Source organism: Notothenia coriiceps, unplaced genomic scaffold (genome assembly GCF_000735185.1).
Source record: "Notothenia coriiceps isolate Sejong01 unplaced genomic scaffold, NC01 NC01_scaffold00037246, whole genome shotgun sequence".
NCBI lineage: Eukaryota > Metazoa > Chordata > Actinopteri > Perciformes > Nototheniidae > Notothenia > Notothenia coriiceps.
Window position 1 is genome coordinate 28099185 of NW_011369947.1, and position 23469 is coordinate 28122653.

Consider the following 23469-nt stretch of genomic DNA (forward strand, 5'->3'; position numbering starts at 1 on the left):
TACACACACACACACACACACACACACACACACACATATATATATATATACATAGTCTTTGAGTTGTGGCATTTCTGGATAAGTTCCCATCCGCATTACTGAAGCATGAGAGTGAAATTGACAGTCTTGGGCTGAAGGATGGCACAGCAGACACAAACAACTGCTGCCAGCTTCCATGGCAGGTCTCACAGTGGTTTGTTGCAGCCAAATGGCAGAGTTGCAATGTCCCTTTTGAGCAATTTCTTCAGAAATATTTGCGCTCTTCTGTCGTGTTTTTGTCTGATTGTGTTCGTACGTGTCTGCATGGGCTTTGACAATATCTGAAATGTCTGCCATTCTTAGACAAAGTAGTTGTTTTGACAATTTAAGCAAACGGTAATCATGTAATTTGTTCACAGTGCAGTACACTAGGGGAAGTGTATTAAGGACCGGATGAAGCGCAGTCTGCCAGTTCCTGAATCCTGCAGAAATCTTTGCACTGAAGGACAGGAGTTGCAAAAAAGCAAAGAGGAAAAGGGTCAAGAAGAGGAAGAGAAAGAGAGCGATAAAAGGAAAGAACTCGGTAACCCCAGGACCCTGGTAAGGCATGGAGAAATGGAGCTTATCTTGTTTATGTGGTGGAGATAACTAGAATGCTCATCTGGCCAGGGAGAGAAACCTCCAACATAGCTGTATGCTGACACTGGAGACTAATAAAGACTGGAGTGTGTGTGTGTGTGGGTGTGGGTGTGGGTGTGGGTGTGTGTGTGTGTGTGTGTGTGTGTGTGTGTGTGTGTGTGTGTGTGTGTGTGTGTGTGCGCGCGCGTGCGTGCGTGCGTGCGGGTGTGCGTGTGTGTGTGTGAGCATGACAGCTGGACATACAAATTCTGGCCCACGCTCAACTGTTGCACAAAGGTCCAACTCAACACTTGTCATTCAAAAGCATGTAATAACATCCACAGGGATCCGTGTAAGAAAATGGAAAAACATGCAGAAGTTAGCAAAGTCTGCAACTCCCACGTCGTTGTTTACTTTCCTTTTTAGTCCATCAAGTGTGAAAATTCTTTGCGGTTTAGATTTAGTAACTTGAAAAACTACAAATCTTGTTGTGAATATGATTTCTCCAGCTGTTGTCTGTCCATATATTTGAGTTTAGAAGATGGCCCTTTCAGTGCTGCTTGTGTTGTTTATCTCTACCTGAACAGAAATAATATTACCAGCTACTCCAACAGAGAGTCATCCAACAGAGTTATTTGAAGTGACGGATAGGTATGGATCATGGTCTGCCTTGTAATTAAGAGAGATTGCTATTTTCCCCTCAGAATGGGCTCTCCTATCCTGATCTGTAATTATATGTTGTTCAAACATAGAGGGGAGTGTCCCTGGTTATTGTGCAGCCTGCTTTACCACCACAACAAGTGCTAGCATCCCTGATTGTCTGCCTTTGCTTTTACAGCAAAGGCTTTTAAATTCTTTTTTAAGTTTTGTATTTACAACAAAGTGTGATTTGTTTCCTTGCCACCGTTTTGCACCCTTCACTGTCTTACCTATAAGGTGCCTAATGGATCCTACCAGAAAAACATTGCCTGTGTGTGTGTGTGTGTGTGTGTGTGTGTGTGTGTGTGTGTGTGTGTGTGTGTGTGTGTGTGTGTGTGTGTGTGTGTGTGTGTGTGTGTGTGTGTGTGTGTGTGTGTGTGTGTGTGTGTGTGTGTGTGTGCGTGCGTGTGTGTGTGTGTCCAAGCTCGTGCCCCGGTGACCTTCACATAGTGACATTGACGTGCAACAATGATGAATGCCCTGATAGAGTGAAGTAAGGACACACCTGGATAATGTTAAAGTGAGAAACTCAGAAACTTAAACGTTACAAGATGCTGACCTCCTTGTTTAATTAAGTGCAGCATTCTGCTTTTAAACATTTACTGCCACCCACTTCACTCTTCCTGCAACACCTTCAGATAGATTTAGCCTTTAACTAATGCATGAATATTTCACAAAAGCAGAAAGTGATAAAGGTAAGCTGTGTTGGAAATGTATTTGGTGTTGGCTGATGTCTTTCTTTAGTCGGAAAATAGGAATAGTTTTATTTTAAAGCGGCCACAGAGTGTAACATTTGACCCCTGTGAATAAGCATAGCCCAGGCGGTCTCTGCACCACACACAGAGTATGTCTCAGTGTAAAGCTGTGACCCCCTTGTTTTCCAGTAAGAGGAAATTGTCATGCAATGACCCAGTGACCACACTGGAAACCACTTCCCCCTTTGTTGTGATTTTGTATGGTTTAATCTTTCCCATGTTCTTAAAAATTCACTCTATTGTCACATCCACATTGCTTTGCTATTTCTCACATTCTCCCTTTCAATGATGGGTTGACCAAGACACCAAAAGCCTACATTATTGCAACACTTTACAAATATAGCATCAAAGCACTCCATAGTTAATGTGTGAGAGGGAAGAATGGATCTCTCTCGCTTTCTAGGTGACGATCAGTGTGATGCCCCTGTGGGTGACATCGCTAAGTGTGTCTGCCTCTCACCTGCCTCTCATCTGCAGGTCACTCATTAGATGAAACTTAGCTAACCTGGGCCCAATGTGCTACTACTTCAGCTCCTGCAGAGGCTCTAGTCTCCCCTCTCACTCCTCACTGCCTTAACAGACAGACTTTGGTTTGGCTTGGTTTGGTTGTTCTGGTTTACCCTTTTGCTTTGTGTGCCCTTTACAACATTGACATCCACACACACAATCTTCCCTCATGCTCATCACACACCACTCACATCCCATCTGTATGTCTTTTGGTATAATTTGCTTAATTAATTTTTTTTTTTGTTGGCAGATACACCATGTCCTCATTGGAAGCCTTTGTTCGTAGGGTAATGTTGGTTTGTTGGGGTGTTGCATCTGGGACGGAGTCAGTGCCGAGGGCAGTATCTGTACCAGCAGTTGTACAAGTTCGACTTTTGATCAGCAGAAGGAGCTATTGGCTTTTCAATTTGAGCAGGAAAAGTTAAAGAGGCAAATGGAGCGAGAAGAAATGTTTGAGTTGGAGAAGATGCGGCAGGACACTGAGAAGGCAAGGTTGGAGTTGGAACAGTATAGGTTGCAGTTAATAAAGGGGCAAGCGTTCTCAGGGGAGTTCTAGGGGAGATCATGGTGCCTCCCTTGGCATTGCATGAAGAGGTGTTGATGTTGCTGCTAATCTTCATTTAGTACCAAAGTTTAATGAACGTGATCCTGAACATTTTGCCAGATTCAGACATGGTGCTTATGCTTCAGTGTGTCCTCACTGGAAGGGCCCAGCAGGCCTATTCAGCTGTAGGTGGTGTGGTGAGGTTAACTTATGACACAGTGAAAGCAACTGTGTTAAAAGCTTATGAGTTGGATCCTGAAGCTTATCATCAGAAGTTTAGGAGTTGGGTAAAAGGTGATGACCAGACCAATGTAGAGTTTGTCCGAGACTTAACCTCCCATTTTCGACGTTGGTGCTCTGCAGCTAAAGTGGATTTTTTAGTGGGTCTTTGTGTGCTTACCATAATGGAGCAGTTTAAGAATGCCATCCCTCAACATATTGCTACATATGTGAATGAGCAGAAGCCCTCAACTGCACTGAAAGCAGCAGAGATGATTTGTGTTGACCCATAGGGCCAGTTTTGGGGAAGTGCACTCTGGTGGGGATTAGAACGCTAGCGGTGATGCGAATCCACGCAGTGGCATGAAGTTTGCAAAGCCTGATCACTCACGTAATGAGTGTACTACGGTGTGCAATTACTGCCTTGGCCAAAAGGTAGGCCCAATCTGTCCCTACATGCCCCCAGCTTTATCTACAGTTTTAGAGTAGACTGTTGCTCTTACCTCTAGTGGCTCATGTGAAGTGTTAGGTAAGACTGGTTGTGTGTACCCAGATGAGGATTCTGGTTTTGAACCTTTTATAGCTGACGCCATTGTGTCATTGGTGGGCCATTACAAACGGTTTCCGATAAAGCTACTCCGTGACACAGGTGCTAAGCACTCATTTGTCTTGGGCTCTGTGTTGCCTTTTCATCCAAGACTGCAACGGGTGATTACTTGCCGATGAAAGGGATGGAGATGGGTTGGATTTGTGTGCCACGTCATCTTATGGAGCTGGACTGTGAGCTGGTCCGGTTTCTTGTTTCTGTTGGGGCGTGCCCTGAGTTACCAGCTGAGGCTGTCTGTATGATTCTGGGTAATGATATGGCTGGTGGTCGAGTGTGGGCTGGTGTTCCGTTGCCCTCTGTTGTTTCCGAGCCTTCGGGGTCTGAGGTGTTGGAGAAGAGTTAGCTGGTTTTGCCAGGATGTTTTTTGGCCTGTGCTGTTATCCGTGCACAAAGCCGAAAAGAGTGTGCTCCTGAGTCATGGGGTAAGGCGCGTTGGGTGCTTTCTGAACGTGTAGTTCCACTGCCTGAGATCCCACCGTCTGGTTCGAAGGCCTGGGCTGAGAACCAGAGGGCTGACTCTTCCCTGTCTGAGTTGTGGGATGAGAGCGTGCCAGTTGATAAGGTCAGAGATGGAGCCCCGGGACACTTGGTTCAAGGGGATTTGCTGGTGCTCAAGTGGCCACCCCTGTGATGGTGACTTTGTGTCATGATAATCAGACATAGACCAAAGACTGTTTTTGCAGTTCTTAAAGTGTTTCACTCATCCTCATTGCCCTAAAGTTGGATCTTGTATTTTAGACATTGTAAACTGTGATACCAAAATGATTATGACTATGACTAAAGCCATGTAAACAACAACTATAAACATAGACTCCGAGGAACTCTGATACCCCGGACCCTCTTCTCTTCTCCTCATGCAGTTTTACCTAGTGCAAAATCCACTAAAACTTCCACTTCATTGTTAATGTGTCAGAACCTACGGTTACATAATTAGGAAAGCCTCCTTGCTGCTCCTGGTTGATTAGGAATCAACAATTAGATAGTTTTGTGGGGCGCTGAAGAAACACAATCACCTCTTTATACTCTGGCTTTGCCGTAACCACCTCGGAGCCCATGCAAGGACCGGATTATATTTTATACTATGAAATAAAGCTCTTTTGAAGAAATAGGCTTAAGTTTCAAATTAAAGAGAGAGTGATAGGGAGAAAGACAGATAGAGCAGTGGATGGTCACACTGCACACAAGAGTTTAGACTATTCCAGGGGGCCAGTACAGTTTGTCCCGGCCTTAGAAGTTCTGTGGTATGACCCCCTTTCCCTCTGATTCTCCCTCTCTCTGTCTCTTTCTCTCAATCTCATTCCCCTCTCTCCATCCCTCTTTTCAGTCCGCAGCAATTAGAGAGGCAAAGTGGGAAAAGAGGAATGTGTGAGCACGCTTTGTGAGGATTGGTAGAAAGAGAGAGGGAGTACAAGAGAGAAAGTGAGAGATAAAGAGAGAGGGAGAGATGAGAGAGACACAGAGGAGGGGAGGAGAAGAAAGGAGAGGAGAAGGCCTGTCTTAATTGGCCTGTGTGGCCACGCTGGGCTGTGATGGTCTGGGCTTGCCAAACCCTGTGCCTCAATAGTTGGCCTGGCCTTACATGCATCCCGTGCATCCGGCCAACCACAACTAACTCTAGTGTGCTCTTTGGCAGTTTCCAATGTCAGGCCTGGGAGAGTTGTGCCACCCACATCTACACTCTGCTCCACAGTTCAGGAGGCCTCTCTTATGGGGATGGATGCGTGGGTTTGGTTCATGGTTTATTTGGCTCCACCAGTTTCGGTCGAGTTGGCTTTTCTGTGCGCTTTCTGTTGTTTTCTTATTTAGGACAAGTGATGTTATGCCTAGGTTATAAATTTAGAAGCAGATGTAAATTTAAATCTGATATTAAGTTAAAATGCACCTAGCCAAAATACATGCATACCTTGGCTTGGACACAAGAAGAAATACTTTTCCAGTTCTGTTAAGGTTTTGTGTATCAGTCATTATTCACTTCAAGCCAGACAATACATGTCTTACTATATTGACATCTCCTCTTTTTTTTTGTTTTCAATGCCATGCCAATGTGGCATCAGATCAAACCTTCAAACCCAACAATCAGGGAAAACAAGTATAAGTCTTGGCGCACTGTGGGCCGGTTTGGCTTGTTTTGGTTGCCTTATGTGGTGCCAGACCGAGACCCGTCAGACTTAGAGGTGACGTGACGAGCCCTGAGGACTAGAGTGTCCCTGATCTCATTACCAGCTCTATAGAGAGTCAAACATAAACACCTGCAGGGAACAGGCTGATTCCCAGAGAAGCTGTTAGAGAACACACACACACACACACACACACACACACACACACACACACACACACACACACATCTGTCAGTAGGTAAGAAAAGTAATTGAGAGAAGGCTTTTTTATTGGGACCCAATAAAAAAGCCTTCTCTCAATTACTTTTCTTACCTACTGACAGATGTGTGTGTGTGTGTGTGTGTGTGTGTGTGTGTGTGTGTGTGTGTGTGTGTGTGTGTGTGTGTGTGTGTGTGTGTGTGTGTGTGTGTGTGTGTGTGTTCTCTAACAGCTTCTCTGGGAATCAGCCTGTTCCCTGCNGTCAGACTTAGAGGTGACGTGACGAGCCCTGAGGACTAGAGTGTCCCTGATCTCATTACCAGCTCTATAGAGAGTCAAACATAAACACCTGCAGGGAACAGGCTGATTCCCAGAGAAGCTGTTAGAGAACACACACACACACACACACACACACACACACACATCTGTCAGTAGGTAAGAAAAGTAATTGAGAGAAGGCTTTTTTATTGGGAGTGACACTAAAAAAGAACGCTACGCTAATAATGCATTTATCAATAAAGGGAATGGAGCCATTGTGAAGAATTCACTAGCTGAAAATGTGCATGCATGATCAGTATGTCCATCAATTTGTGAGAACTTGTGTAGCCTCTAGCCATCCTTCAGAAATAAACAATTCCAACAGCATCCACTTCATGCTGAGTGTTTTCCCTCTTTTTGTAGGGGACCAACTTCTTGCACGGCCATAAGGTTTCATGAGACAGGCAAAGGTGACTTAATTGAGCTATTTATGAACACAAGCTCCTTTACTATGATAGCCGACCAGCTTTTCTACATTCCCAGAAGCAACACATGTGCATCTCATCATTGCAAATCAGAACGTTACACTAACTCCAGAGAAAAGGAGATTGCTGCTCTTTTGACGCCAACCTAAAACAGAACATAGAGCTACAGTTGCAACTCGGCTGCACCACGTTAAACCCAGTGCCTGAAAAACTGTTCCATTCTGGGAACAAAGCTCTTGCATCGTAAATCTGCCCGGTAACAGACATCACATGAGTGGCTATGCGCATGCATGTCAACAATGAAAGGTGGTTCCATTTTCAGAATATGCATGGGATAATTTGAGACATGTCGGTTACTAAACTTAGCCACTGAAGTGGATTTTGCTCCATTAGTTAGCAAGCCGCTGGAGGATGGTGGGATGGATGTACGGATGGGTGTGTCTGAGGCAGTGAGAACAGGTCAGGTTAAGTGTGGCATGCAGCAGAGGAAGGACTGAGGAGTTGTGGTGTGCCTGTTTGCCACTCTGTGAATGCTGATTTACCACTTTGGCACACTTTGCCCTATCACAGAGCAGGAGCAGACGCACAGACGTGGACTCAGGCAGAGATGGAGAGAAAAAAAGATGGGAAAGAGGGAGGGTGGGAGAGAGTAAAGAGACGGTGCTAAAAGCAGCTGGAGGTTCTCCGCAAGGCCTTAAGATCTAATCAATCATTTACAGGGTACATGTGGTTTAATTGATATAAAAATACTTCAGAAATCGCTCTCAAGCTCAACAAACGAGAAGTGTAAAGAATATGTCAAAGACCAGCAAGTAAACCAAACAAAGCAGTAATTATTTTAGACATTGTATGTTTGATAAAATGTTTTTTTATTGATATTAAAAATGAAAGTACATGAATTGTGCATTTCGGACGTTCTAGCGTGCAGAGGTTAAATCAATAAAATACACACAGGCTGAGTGAGCTACTGACACAGAAAAGGTTGCCATCGCTCGGCAAGGTATCTCTTCATATTCAGCTAAAAGAAGTGGTTGTCTTCACGCCATTGAAAAGGACACTAGAGTAGCCTGTTTGAACATTACAATAGTGAATGGATGCAGTCCTAGCAGGAAAATATGAAATAAAATAGAAAATATAATAATTTTATCAATAATAATAACAATTTAATAATAATAATAATAATTGCACTACCTGCTTTGTTGCACAACTGAAGTAGAATATAATTAGAGACAGGACGCAGCCTTGATAGTTCAGATCTCTCGGACAGAAAGAAGATTTAAAGTATTGGCTTGACTCTTCACCATGATGCATGACACAATGGCGGAGGAAAACTATATTGTGCCACAGAATGACTTTGTTTCTGACATGGGCTTCAGTGGTTTTTTCACAAAGAGTTAAATTATTGTGGCCGGGTAAGGGAAACAACCTCAGCTGCCCTTCCACAACACGATTATCACTGACACTCGGAAACTACTGCACTTCTCCCTCGGAGAACATAGACTGTTTAGTTTTTTTTCCTGAGTGCTTCAGAAATGGTTCAGTGTGATAGCCCTTCATCAAATGCATAATGGATGGGTTATTGGATGATTGTGGAGGGGTAAGTGGCAGGCTAACAACCCTGCTCCCCTCGCCATGCAATACATACTGTTGATGCGTACGATCAGGGGCATTGTCTTTTACAAACACAGAAGAAAGAAGACAGACAGACAGACAGTGAGGTTTAGAGCGGTGATATGCTCTCTCCTTAATAGACAATGACCTTTTGGTGACCTTTGATGACTACTAGCATCATAGCAACATCATTACCTCCAATTAAGGCATCAACACAATGACTCGTGTAAGTCACGTGTAAGCTAACCACTAAAATCTACAACTGACCGGACAGTTACAGCCTCGTGACCCAAACCAACACGCGAAAACATCAGTGGCACTGGCACGTAGGCAAGATGCTCTTTAGAAGATCATAAGACACCATGTACAATTACAAAGACATGATTTAATGAAGGACTGATCATTCTCAAGCCATCAATACTAAAGTGGCTTCAAAACATAGTGGGTTTGAGTACAATCAATGTTGAACAGTTATTTTTCCAATAATAAAGTCATTCATTTATGCTTTCTTTTTCACAGATAAACCCTGACAGGCTTCTGGAAATCCATGCAGATCAATGTATTCAGAGTATGTGCCTATTCCTGTGACATAACACGCCTAAGCAATCCAGGCTATGCTGCTGTTAAAATATTAATTTAAAGTAACTATGGCAAACGGAAAAGGAAAAAAAGACATTATTTTTGGTACAAAGCATCTACAAAAAAGCCTTACAACTCCAATTGGAAAACAGAGATCATACAAAATAAATCCGTCAGTTGAGCATCAGTGCTACGTATATTATTTGGACCAATTTTCAAATATATTTTATAACAAAATAAATAATGCCTTTATACAGTGCCCTTATTTGTATTTCAACAAACAAACAAAAAAGCTTGGCGGCTCATTACGCAAGATACAGCTCAGACTAAAGGAAAATAACACAACGTCCCTGGAAACTAATTATATATCTATATATCTATCTATATATATATGTATGTATATATATATAAATATATATAAATAAATATATATAGATATATAGATGTATATATACACATATAGATATATATGTTCAAGTATTTGTTTTCAGGCAAAAGCATGTGAATACTACTGATATACAATAAAAATAAAATGTTAGTTGACATTATTGCTGTTTTTTTCCCTTTGAATTGAAATGTTGTGCCTTTCTTTAGAACTGTAAAATAACATTATAACATAACCATGGAAACAAAAGAAAAGCCTAACTTGGAAAAACAGGAATGTCACGGTACCAGAAACTGACGGGGTTTTCCTTTTTTTGTTCATTGAAACATTGATATGAAAAGAAAACAGATAAAAGACACAATCAAATATAATCATCATTATCCCACTTGTTCTTTGTCCATTCCAAGTTACTTCCTGTGAGAGCAGTCTGCAAAACCATGGCAAACAGGAAGTTCTGTCCTAGAACTGTAGTACTGTCCAAATCCAGGCGGTCCACAGTGTCCCATATGTCCCCCACTGCTCCCTGTGTCTGCCAGGGACAGGAGGAACAGGGACTGGGATAAGGCCCCCCTTGCCGCTTACGCTGGCGAGCTAGTGATGAGCAGCCGCGAGCACTCGCTGTGAGCCTAGATGCCGATACAGCCCATTTATTTTCTCAGTGACACTTCCCCCTTGACATTGCCACTGCCAGGAGCTCCACCATATCCTTTATCTTCCTTTTTTCAAAAGTCACACTTTCCTTAAAACGGAAAGTTTTAATATTCATTCAAAGAAAAAAAACGTGCTTTTCAACCTCTTCTTTGAGTCCATTCCCAAAGTTAGCACCATGTCATTTTTTTAAGCTACACGTTCATTGTTCATAAAAAAATAGTGCCATTTTTTTCTTTACTTTGACGTAATCCGTGGCAATGTGCAATTTTGCAGACTCTTTTCTGCTTTTTGTTTGTGATCAAAAGGTGCTGGAACAGGAATCTAATTTTACAAAATAATTCCTTACAGTGTGGAAGTCCCTTTATAGGTAGAGGTGCAAACTAATAAGAAAAAGAACTAACAGAGATTTTCTTTTTGCCTCAGGAAAAATGATGTGGAATGGATTCTTTCATGCAAGCTGCTCTTCACTTTCAGTTGTCTTCCACAAAGACAAAAAAACATTCCGCTGGGTGTCCTCTTGACACTTGCAAACCACAGATCTCTTTCATCTTCAGTTCTCCCTTCCCTTTTCTCTCTTGCTTAAGGATCCACCTGAATTGCATTCAGCCGAATTGTTAACTTTTTGTTCATCGTTTTTTGTTTGTGCCTTTTGTGTCAGTGACTGAAAGAGAGAGGGAGCGAAAGAGTTCAGACAGGAAGAATGTGAAGGCATGTTTGTGTGCCGGAGGAGGGTGGGTGGTTGGGGTTGAGAGGGGGGGGGGCATTTGAAAAGGGTCAGGGGGTCAAGAAGTAGTGGATGAGAGCAGGGGGAGGAATTGGTGGGCTCGGACAGGGCAGGGGAGGTCAAAGAGGACTGCCACAGAAATGACGTCAGAGACAAAGCTATAATCCCCTAGTCTTTTTTTCTCCCTCGAAACTCTTGTCTGTGCAAAGGGCTGGCAGCGGGCTCATTTGTGGTTGACATAGTTCTCCGTGGTGAGCAAGACAGGCGGCAGTTTGCTGGGCAGGCTGATCAGGGACCTGTGGAAGACTGCCTGCTCCTCGGCCTTGATCTTCTCAGCCTGCCTCCGAGACTTTTTGGCCTTCAGGATGGCGGGGACGCCCCTCCGGAGCCGCTGGGCCGCCTTCCTCTGCCACACCTCGAATTTGGAATACCTGATGGTCCCATGCTGCTTCCTTGGGACTTCCTATTGTGGCGTGCAGGCGAAAAAAGGGAAAAGAGGGAGTTCATTAGTTGTGATAAGATACACTGCAAGTGCTTATTACAATGGAGGAAAGCCTTGTTTGTTTTGCAAAAACATTCAGTCATTGTTGGGCCAGTAAAATGGAAATCAAATTTCATTCTTATATTGCCCAGCGTCACAACAGACTCGCCTTGCCTCCGACTTGCCCTTGTTTTGGTTTCCTTGACTGAGAGAAGCTGTCAACAAGTGTTAGCTCGGCCTCTTTAACATACTGTCAAAGGAAGGGCGGTCACTCGCCTCATATACATATGAGGAGCACAGTGTCGTTCACACAACGACCCGCTGAACTGACTAACCCTGTTACGTGAAACGCTATATAAACGCACTGTCATTCCACAACCTCTATTCAAACCCAGCAAACTCTTTTAAACAGCTCTAGGTGTTTTGCTGAGCACCCTAGATTGAGACAGAGTGGGAGTGGTAGCAGCAGGCCTAGAATTTATGCGCAAGTAGCCAGTGCTCTGTCTGAATGGCTTGTTTTGGTCCTGCCACTTGAGGAGTGTTTATCCCCCTTCATTCATTCCAAGCCTGCACAATAGCCTAAGAACAGCTGGCTCTCAGAGCAGGCTGTATCCATCAACTCTCCCTGCTCACACAAACTACGGACATGTCCCAACTAATTCCCTTGCAGTCTCTTTTTATTGTATTTTAGGCCGAGGATATTTTCCTCTGGTCATTCGCAGAAGTTCATTTTGGGTTTGTTTACATCACTAACAATCTCCAACCACTGATGCAGATTTTCAAACAAGTCAAAGCAGAAACCCTATACACATCTTTCCAGCCTTGTCTAAAAGGAGGGTGGAAAGGATTTGAAGAGTCCTGGAAAGCAGCCACAGCTCGGTCTTGTGATCACAAAGACCTGAAATGCTTTGATGCATGTTTGTGACAGATTCCGGAGAAGCTCTGCTGGCCAGGTCAGGTGTTTTTGACCGCACAGATCATAACGCATGCCAGTTTCGGCAGCTTGCTGTTCCGTGACTAATCACACACACACACACACACACACACACACACACACACACACACACACACACACACACACACACACACACACACACACACACACACACACACACACACACACACACACACACACACACACACACACACACACACACACACACACACATATTTCCATGAGGCTCAGCACTTTACATGGAAGCTAACTGCTTACCAATGTCCATTTTAACCAGATAAACCTGTCTTTGTGTAGGTTTCAGTCTGTTCTTGGTGTCAGAGATAGGGGTGAGGCTCAGAGGTGAATGGAGGCACAGGAGATGGATGGACAGATAAAACCAAGCTTTAGAACAGTTTCCCATACTGGCCTCTTGTTGTTGTTGTTAAGACATACCTGTTTCAGTGCGGGCATCACTGGTATGACCTGCAGAGAGGAGGCCGACACGTCCCTTTCGGACTTGGCGGGTTTGGCACAGTACTGCTCCAGCAGGTTGAGGTCACAGCTACGGAAACAACACTCCTCTACAATCCCACGGTTCTGGTTGCGCCGGTTGTTCCCCCTGCTGGTTGGCCTACCTGAAGATAAACACAACAAGGGATGAGTACAGAGCGTGAGGAGGGTGAGGTTAAGGCCTGGGAACACAACACTGGCATCAGTAAAGAATCTAGGTTGTTTTCGTAGGATTACTTCAACAATCATAGCAGTCCATGGAGCAAAGAGGATAAAAGGAAATCTATGAACAACTGCAACAAATCTTTTTGTTTGCAGAGGATAATCTGATTAGGGCTATCTGGAAGTCCCTTAATGAGTGAATACACAAGTAAACACCCTGTGCTGTAGACACCAAAAGAGACTGATGGAGACAGACAGTTAAGCTCTCAGACAGACCTTTGGGTGAGCAAATACATAAAATGGAAACTCTGCTGTGACCTTGTCCTTTGTCAAGTCAGCAAAGATAAAGAGGATGAGGAGGGGCAGAGAGGTAGAGAAAACAGGAGAAAAGGGATCAGTGAGGGAGAGAGGTTGTGTGACGTCGAAACAGAGGGAAAGAATGTGAAACAAAAGAGGAAGAGAGTAAAGACACAGGAGAGAAAGGTATAGAAGAATAAGATGAGGGGGGTAAAGGGTGAGCATGTTGCAAAAGGGAACACTATCCTCGACCAATAAAGGCCTTGTTTGAAGTCCTGCTCCCAAATCTCATGAGAGGGACAGCTAGATGTGATTGCAGGAAGAGGAACATGAGAGCAAAAGAGAGGGTGATCCAGTGGGGGGGAAGGAGAAAAGGAGGAAGCACATCTATGTCAGCCTAAATTGGATAATGATCTTTCCGATTGTTGAGAAGCTTCTGTGGCGGGCAGCACACAAAGAAACTGTCAAAGGTGAAAAGCAGAGGATGGGACTATATCTTAATGAAATGAAAAGAAAATGCAGATATACTGAATGAAGGTGAACTCATGTATGTCACAAACACTGCAGGCAGTGCAAACAGAAGCTTATCCTTGTGAGGATTAACAACCACCACAATACATTCTCATAATGCTTTACAGCTATACCCATCATCACTACAATGGAAGCAATAATCAGAATTGATGTTAATGATCCTTCCTCTTAACCTGACATCAAACCCCCCCCCCCCCCCCCCTGAGGTGACTGGTATGCCTATTTGGGTGCAATTAATTTACTGGTAAACAAGCGGCCCATTGTGTCGCGTGTGCCTTCACAGCTCGTCGGCCTTTCATATGCAATGAGAGGTATGGGCTGTAGGCACACTCAGCCGAGCAGCCTGGACGAGGTCTTGAGACACACAGCTGGCTATAATCTCCTTCTCACTGTTTTCTGTCTGTCACTCAGTGTGTGTGTGTGTGTGTGTGTGTGTGTGTGTGTGTGTGTGTGTGTGTGTGTGTGAGAAAGAAAAATACCACACAGCCACAGACAGAGATAGCCTCAGCTATCCAAACAGATGTGTGCGAATGAAGAACAGAGGGACATAAAAAAGCTAAACGGCGTTGTGTGCAGCGCATTGTGCTAAACTTGTGCCGGGATTGAAAACCTACTGAAATAGAAGCCTCTGTCTTCACAGACAAACTGCAGCGCATCCACCAGCTCTCCCCCACACAGCGTCTCCGCCGAGGCTATTTCCACAGCGTAGAGCGCGAGGGCCAGTGCAAACAGCAGCACGCGACTGGACGAAGACATCTTCTTGACCTGCAGGCAACAGAAAAAAACATATTTTCACCGTGAAGCAACGGGTCATCAAATGCGAGCACACAATACAGAAGTCATCAACATATAATTCTCATATGACAGCCAGATGTTGCCTATACGTTTTGGTAAAAGAGGAGCCACTCTAAAAGAGGAGCCCCTCTTTTACATTGGCATGCTTGAACAAGACGTATAATTCCAGTGTATACCTTTTCTATATATTGACCTTCTAACTTAGAAAGAAGCCAATTGCGTGCAATCAAATGATGTCAAATGCACATCCACCCCCCTTCAACTGTTATCACCCGCTGTCATTGTGTTGCACCTGAGAGAAGTGCTTATTCTTAGGGAAAAAGTAGACGGTATCTCTGCCGTTCACACTCTTACACAACTCCCCAGAAGTTGCAAGACCGGCTGCTCGATAGTTAACTATCTGAAAAGCCAGACTCAGCATATATTTTCCCCTTGCTCACCCTGTGGTGAGCTCACTGACCCTCAGACCTACCGCCCCCTATCTGCCGAATCAAAGACCAGCTGTTTACTCCGAATCCAGTAAGCGGCGTACCGTCCAGATGGGAGAAGAATAAAAAATACTTCTCAACCCGTTTCTCGTTTTCTATCATATCAGGCAACCTGTTGCACAAATGCTTCAAAGCTTCAAGCACACTCCATGTCATTTGTGTATCTTGAACTTTCTCTTTTGCAGCATGCAAAATTAAAACATATGTCCAGTTCCCATATTGCACAAAAGAAAATGATGCGATCAATGCATCTGCTCAGCCCGAGGCGGTGTCCCACTTACAGAGCCAATCAAACATGGTTAAAACCCTGCCAGAGATCTATGAATACACGCGCAGCACAACCGGAGAGTGTAAAACTATTTGTTCCCTCTGGTTACCTTCATTCTGCTGCTCTCCGTTCTCTGGCAGGTGTGGCAAATTGATTGGTGTCCGTGTCTTTGCTGGGTCTCCATGTCAGTTGGCAGTAGTCAAAATGTAGGGGTTATTTGGTTGGAAAGGTTGCAGGTGAGTTAGTTTCCCAGTTGGTGAAGCTAATGAGATGATGTGTGAGACGCTGTCCCAAAGACCAGGCGACAGGCAAAACTTCACTGTGAAAACTATTATATACCAAACACGCCCCTTACACCCACACCACACCCCTCGCTCCTCCTCTTCACTGCTGGTTTAAAAAAAAATGGTCCATGGACGTTTTATGGAAAAGTGCTTAAACGGGAGAAAAGGCAAAGAGAGTGAGAGTTACAAAATATGGAACAATTCCATAGGCATTTTCCACGTTTACGCACTGTAACCTACAATCACAATGTTTACACACAGGACGCAGACTGAACAAGAATAGACGTAATTCCTCAGACTCCAAGAAAAATGTCAAAGTGTCCGCCCTGCTGTAATTAAGATTAACATTCAGAGTGGAAGAAGTGTGGCCATGGTCTGCGGCTCACTGACTCAGGTATGGATGCAGTCACCGGGTGAGTGAATGTTGATTAGTTACCTGAAGGCAACAGGATGATGCAGCAGCAGCAATGAGTGGCTGTTGCAGAGTAGTCAACTGTAAATGCTGCATATTTGGAGGAAGTGAAAAACTAAATATTAAAAATAATTTATATATTTAAAACGGTCAATGCATCACTCATACTGTGGATGACTGTTTAAATACCAGCAGGAAAAAAACTCTTCCAGATGCTGCACAGGTTGTACAATAGACACAACAATGTCCTGCATGCATCAAGCTCCAAAATGTCATTTTACATAAAGGTAAGCTTTTTCTTTTTTCCCCCTAACACTGTTTGAGGGTTCCCTTATATAAGTGGGGCTTCTGCAGAAGGTAGGGATGCGGACATGTCTTCAGACTTAGACTGACACCTAGTGGTCCTGGGAGTGAACCGTTTGTTTGTCTCGCAGCGTTCAGCAGGTTGGTTGCTCATCAGAGAGTACTGAACAGCTGCCCACTGATACCTGAACACCAGGACAGGAGCTCTGTCTGGACAAATCCCCCAAGGTTGGTTCGTTAAAAGCGTGTATTCATTTATTCTCCAATGAATATTCATAGACAGTACTAATGTGGGTCCAATTGGTGATGATGAGCTTGCATTCTTGAGGTTGTCTGTTGTCATTTAAATGGCGGTGATGCAACATTTTAATATAATAGAAAAACAAGTATTGTATTTGTTAGAATATCTGTTTCTTAAGCTATTTCCCTTAACTTTACAGAGGTGTATTTTTGTAATACAGATGCATATTAGCTTGTTTTTAACATTTAATAATATTGCAAAATTGTTCATTTACGTTTAAGCCAGGCAGATAGCATAAAGGAAATGTATTAATTGAAAGGCTTAAATAGAATTTGCTGTGAATTTAAGACTAAGCATAAACACCCTGCTGGACTGCCCCCTCTTGTGGCAGACAGATGTCCTAGCCAAGTATTATACAATGTTGGTCTGTAGTGTTTTGCAATATATGGACACAACATAAATAAATAAGAGATGACAGAATTTTTTTAATTTGCCATCTTTAATGTTTGATAGATACGTTTTTGAAGCAGTAGTCAACAGTTCATTACATGGAAAGTATGTTGTATTATTTATTTCATTATGCGATACACTGTACGACAGAAACGCCAGATAAATCAATACATTTAGAGACAATACTCAAATACTGAATTCACATCTGCAAAATAAAGAATTTAACACATGAGAGATATTAATTTCTAAATAATATAACTGTGATTTCATATATGTTTCATAAATATGTTTTATTTGTTAGACACTTTAATATTTTCATTTGTTTCTTTGATTTTAAAGTAATTGTACTATACTCATTTAGTTTTCTTTTTATACATTCATTACCACAATTCCCTTTATTTTGGTTCCGATTTTGACACATTTCTCAAACAACAAATTTTTTATTTAGAAGTAATGAATGGCCCAGTCAGTAAAACCCAATTAATTTCACCCAGCGAGGTGTTAAACATCTTTGGAAAGCCTGCGCTGTGACTTGAGGTTTTAATGGTTGCAACATTGTCGGCCTACCAGCAAGCAACAACTCTTCAGAAACAGCATCATACTGGAAGTACAGCACAGAAAGATGAACACATTGCTCTTGATCACACGTCGGACGTCTCTGAGCGCAGCAGAGAGGAAGCAGACAACAGCAGGGCGGTCGCAGAACCGGGACATCATCATGACAAAACACTGAGGGCGTCTGTTAGCATCTTGAGCTCGTCCTTCACTCCATCCAGGCCTGCTTGGATCTTCAGTGGGTTGTCAAGCACCTCCACACTGCTGGTGAATGGATCAAACCTCACGGAAAAGGGACGCTTGATTCCCGCCACGTAACCCCTTTGTCAAATATACAAAACAGTTAGAACCCTCAAAGAAGTCAAAGATGAGTATATGAGCTCTTCATAAATGCAGAGAATTTAAACCAAAATATTTATTGTGGCCAGTGAAAACTTAATTGATTAGAAAAAGGTTCCCCCAGTTGTAGTTTATCCTATGCATTTTGCACTTAATAAAGAATGGATTATCCTGCTTGTGTCAGTACACACAGGAAATATATTCACTATGGGCCTATACTTCGACAAACATTCCCGGGCAGATCATTTTCTCTGAGTGTGTCAAGGATGCCACATTTTATATTCTAATAGAAACCAAATGTTGTGAAAACATTCACTAAAGCTACTTGTTTTGCAGGCTAACATTTGATCTGTTTGCCAGATAAAACTACAGCATTTTGCCTTGGTAAGAAACACTACATTAGTAACAGCTGTCTTCTGGCAACTATGGCTGAAGTGTGTGGCCTCAGGGGCCGGCTGGCTGTTCTATGACCTTGTCCTTGCATAACCCCCTCTTTTTGTTTTTCTCTACTTCTCTTTGTCTCTCTATGTTCTTGTGTATTTGTGCTTGGGTTTGAACAAGAATGCATGTATGATTCAGTACCTGAATTTTTCCTTGGCATCTGTAAAACTTTCAGAAATGAAGTAGACTGGCTGGTACGTCTGGTCTTGGTAGGGCTGCCTCGCTGCAGCCTCTGGTTCAAACTGCCTTGTCTCTGGTTCATCAGACAGCGAGTGCTGGATTTACATAAAAGAGAAAGATTGAGAGTTACCTGACAGCTCAGGTGGCGGAGATAACGATCATATTTTAAAGCAGATAACAGAGAGAACATGCTTGAACGTACCACCAGTTCTCCGTAAGAGGAGAGCAGTCCAGCTCCGTAAGCCCTCACCTCACCATTCTGTTTGCAGAGGCCGTACTCAACAGTGAACCAGTATAGCTGATGGGAAATAAAATAGATTTACTGAGAGAAAGAAGGATACTGGGGTGGACTATTAAATCATTTTTTCACACATCTTAGGTAAGGGACTGTACAAAAGGGACCAGAGCTGGTTGTGAGTCCAAAAAGGGGGGGTGAAGTTTTTTAAAGTTTTTTGAAGTGTTTGAAGCGGTTTCTACACGTTGATAACATTATAAATCAAAACAAAACCATGTGGTTACGTTGAGGAAAACATCAAAGTTTGTCGTTTTGGTTTAGTACGTGTGTTGCATAACTTTAGTAAGGCATGTAAGTTAAGAACATCACGTATGTGATGTATATGTAAATTAAGTTGTGGAAGTTAAAATGAGTTAATGTTGACCTTTGTTTGTTTGACCCCTCCCTAGTGGTCTCTTACGTCACCTGACTTATTTATTTTTCTCCTGTCATAATTGCTACAGCCACTGGAGGTCACCACTTAACAATGAACGTAAATATGTGTTGGAGGACTGAAGTCTTACTGAGGACAGTTTCTCAATATCTTCATCCGAAGCCCCAAGTGATGCCAGACCAAGGTTCTGAAGCACATAATAAAAAGGTTAGTAAAATAAATAACACAGCATGCATTATAAGACTGCTCAGGACCTCCACCCTCTTACCTGTGAAAACTGGGCAAAAGTGCGATCAGCCAGCATTGGGACGTGGCCCAGCAGTTCATGTACACAGTCACTAAACGGAAAGAAAGAGAGATTCAACTGGCACCATATTATATCTAGATGGAAAAACCCTATACAGATATGTTTAACTATATACAGACTTTAAGGTACAAATTGTGTTAACAAGAGAAGTGAAGACAGAAGTGTGTTTTTCTTGCAGACTAAAAAGGAATTTGAGAGATAACTTTAAGTTCATTGTATATGTTTGCTTTATTATTATTTTAATGGCAATGGCCATATGTTGGATGAGGTTTAATGCGAAGAGCAAAGCAAGAGAAGTCACACTCATACTCACGGCTCTGGGGAGTGCATAGGGGACGAGGCGTGTCGGATATATTGGGTGCACTGGAACACCCTGAATGCCAAACTGGCCAAGAAATCTCTGGCGGAGAGCAGACCTGCCACTGGACGGAGCAGGAACCCTGTTCGCTCTGTTTGAGTGTGTGTTAGGGAAACAATAGATAAAGAGACAAAGAGAAAGAATATAGGTAAATGGAGAGTGTATTATATAGACTGAACACTTCGGTTTGGTTTCTTAACCCGTCTTTACCTTTGAGGAAGCATGACACATCTTCCAACTGGGGAATGTTGTCTGGACCGTACCCAGAATGCCTTTCCAGCAGATGGAGGGCATCGAGGTATTCACTGCAGGCATGTGTGATATACAATTCCCTCAGAGTTGAGTAGACTTCTCTCCTAATTCGGGATTAAATGACATTCAGGTTTTCTTCTTTAACAAAAGACTTTCAAGCATTGAGGTGTAACCATTGATAAGGATAAAATGAGCTGTAAATATAATTAAAAACACTTTTGGGACTGTTTAGTTGTACCATTCTCTGCATTGCAATTTCCCAACATTTTCTATCTTATATTTCTATTTTAAACTACTGCTTGATCATTTATCTTAATAGCTTTTTAAGTACAATGCAAAACCATTCTTTTCAAATAACTGTCTAACTGGCAAGTCATAGACTCAGACATCTTCTTTTGGCAAAACTGTGCACATTAAATCAATCATACAAGTATAAATTCACTTAATTGTAAACTATCCCATAAAATCACGTTTCCATCTCCCTGATAAAATGATGTGCTGAAGCTGGCACACCTAGAATGCTTTGAAATTATTGAAGCCTTTGATCTGAAACGAATTCATCAAAAATACAAAACAAATGTTATCTGTCTTTAAAGACAATATAAAAAGGGACTCAGTGGGTTGTGAATTGACACATCAAAGCTCTCATAATCAAACGGCAAGAAAGTCAAACTGATCATAAGAAAAACAGGCAAGGAGTTGTTTTCAGCGTATATTTTGGTATCATGCTTTTTGGTGTAAGTGTTCATATCAACTGTATTTTAAATGAGCATGCCTTTACCATGTGGCAATCTCCATCTCTGTGTATTCCACTCTGGGAATTGTCTGCCCACTGAGGAAAAACACAAATACACATGCATAAGGGATAATCAAGTTTTCTAAAAAATAATGTCTGTGCAGCATTCAGGCAAAAGACTGTATCTCACTGTCTGTATCTGAAGGCGATGTCTCCGATCATCTTCCTCCTCTGCCTGTAAGCAGGGTCTGTGTAGCCCTGTCAAATCAAATATAGGCCTATCAAACACTGATCACATTTTCTGTTTTATGACATATTGCTCCAACAACATACTCAGCAGAATATTGAGAATTCTCCGAATGCACGATATTGGAAAAGTCATTACTTACAGGATGGTCTTGATCCAAGTCTGGATCGAATTTTGTGACCAGATGATGACATTTATCCAAATCTGCTATTTTCTTTGGGAACCAATGAACTAGAAGAGAAAGTCAAATACAAATTTAGTTTGATCAAATACGTTTCAAATGGTTTATAATAAAAATAAGTAAATGATGTTACATTTGACTTCTTTGGTGGTTTTAACGTCCTCTGCATTTCTCTTGATGGAGCTGATGAGAGTACTGACGTCTGAGAGGTGCACCTCACAGCGGACAAAGTACTCCAGGCCTTCCCCGCTGTCCTTCAGCTTCCGGCACGGGCGCGTCTCCAAATGTTGAATCTTAGCTTCAAATGTCTGAAATAAAGTCAAGACACCTTAATGTAACTACTACATCAATAGGTTAAATGCACAGTATGACAAAGGTAGGATGCATTTATGCAGCACAGTATTTGAGAAAGCATGCCAATATATTGTGGAACAGTCTCTTAAAAATACCAGTGAGAACAGAGAAGACTTGGATGAATGACGAGGAAAAAAGAATGCAGAATTTCTTTATAAAATCAAGCTAAACAAAATATGCAACAACTAGTTTTAATACATTCAACAGTGTAACATAAAATGTAAGAGGAGTTGGATTTTTTTTAATTCAGTTATGCCTGCTTAGGTACTGTCCTCACCAAGAGGCTATATTACTTATTTGTTTGTATTCTCTCCAAGAAATATAGACCACATTGCCATCTATGTTAAATATAATTGATCATTTAGAAGTCATAACCTCTAATAGATTATCAAGATCTCACTGTGTGGACAAATAGATGTTATCCCTCCGACTACTCACCTCTCACTAAACTTAACATTAATAACAGTTTTTTAGAGGGTGAGAAACCCATGCACATACAAATATATATGAATATTGGCTAGATTTAAACTGCATTAATTACAGTTCAAGGGATACAACACCAACCAGTTGCATTTTTGAAAATAAAACACAAAGAAATTGTCTAATAAATGATGCCTTTTTTTAAAGTGTACCTTTAAAGCATTAGTAAATGCTTTAATAGTCCTTAATCAATTGCATCGTATAAACTCGTTATAAAGCGTGACCTAAGTGGTACACCACACCCTTTCGTCAGAATTCTGCTTACAAATACACAAAAAACATATTTGCAACCTCACAAGAGTTATACCTCGAAAACTTTGAGTGTCCTCGACAGTGCAGGAGTCTTGGAGTTTCTTAAAGTGAAGAAAAGGTTGAGCAGCGCTTTCCCATTGTCCTCCTCAAACACTATCTGCTCGCTGGCCTCTGCAGCTTCTGCGGCTGCAGCGGCGGCTTCCCTCTCCTTGCGCGCGTCCTCGATCAAGCTTTGCCGTCTACCGAGGAACCTTTGAGACTGTCCCAAAAGAGAAACCAAAGTCTTGCGTACTGTAGATGTTTTGATTGTCAATCAAGTCAAACCTAGGACACGGCTACATTGAGTAGCTGACATAAGGTGTTTTGCTAAATGCTTTTAATACAGCGGCCATCGTGCGTAATTGTCACCTTGTCAAGCACTCTGCGCGCAATAACTGTTTTAGGTGGTATTCTGGATATTATTCAGACACATCACTGGTAACACTATGTCAAATAGTTGAAATCTAAAATAACAGAAAACTTAAACTTAATTATATATTTCTTACCGTGATGGAGTCAGACCTCTCCAGCTCGGATGCTGCTCTGTGGATGGTCTTTGTAGAGGACGTGGAGCTGCTTGACAGGGTCATCTTCAGACGCAAAAGTCTTCTGTGGTCTTTGGCGTGTCGAAGTACTAGTAAAGTGGCAGTGCAGTTGTTTCGCTCTCTAGATCTATCCGGCGTTGTCTTGCGCTCAAAGCTTTCCCCTTTTTTCACAGGTTCGCTGTTTTTATAGGGTCATTTGTTTGCGGTTTCTGACGTCAAACCTGCTAATGCTGCTGTAATAAATCAAAGCGCAGTATCTATCAGACTCATCCCAACCCAGAGCCGTATAGTAGCAATCTTTTGTAAAACCTACACTCGAGCATTTTTCTCATAATTGGTCGTTTTTTAGTGGTCTTCAAACAATTCAAAAGATTGATGAATTTACATTTGCAATTAAAAACTTTAAATACATGTGAAGTTATCAGTTATGGTTTATTTA

General features: G+C 42.4%; 2 protein-coding genes across 2 annotated transcripts; both read right to left on the reverse strand.

Annotated features, from left to right (window-relative positions):
* Window positions 1–8965: 8965 nt before the first annotated feature.
* On the reverse strand, window positions 8966–15706 carry igf2b (insulin-like growth factor 2b). Its single transcript, XM_010795411.1, has 4 exons — window positions 15516–15706; window positions 14470–14620; window positions 12809–12990; window positions 8966–11400 (listed from the first exon to the last, which is right to left on the reverse strand). Exons 1-4 carry the CDS (start codon window positions 15588–15590, stop codon window positions 11161–11163), a joined length of 648 nt encoding a protein of 215 aa, XP_010793713.1. The 5' UTR covers window positions 15591–15706; the 3' UTR covers window positions 8966–11160.
* A 1434-nt stretch (window positions 15707–17140) lies between these two features.
* On the reverse strand, window positions 17141–23172 carry th (tyrosine hydroxylase). The gene is made up of 13 exons (XM_010795412.1): window positions 22992–23172; window positions 22502–22705; window positions 21494–21668; window positions 21322–21410; window positions 21123–21190; window positions 20978–21028; window positions 20155–20300; window positions 19900–20035; window positions 19548–19617; window positions 19410–19466; window positions 18814–18909; window positions 18573–18706; window positions 17141–17972 (listed from the first exon to the last, which is right to left on the reverse strand). Exons 1-13 carry the CDS (start codon window positions 23073–23075, stop codon window positions 17813–17815), a joined length of 1470 nt encoding a protein of 489 aa, XP_010793714.1. The 5' UTR covers window positions 23076–23172; the 3' UTR covers window positions 17141–17812.
* Window positions 23173–23469: the final 297 nt, after the last annotated feature.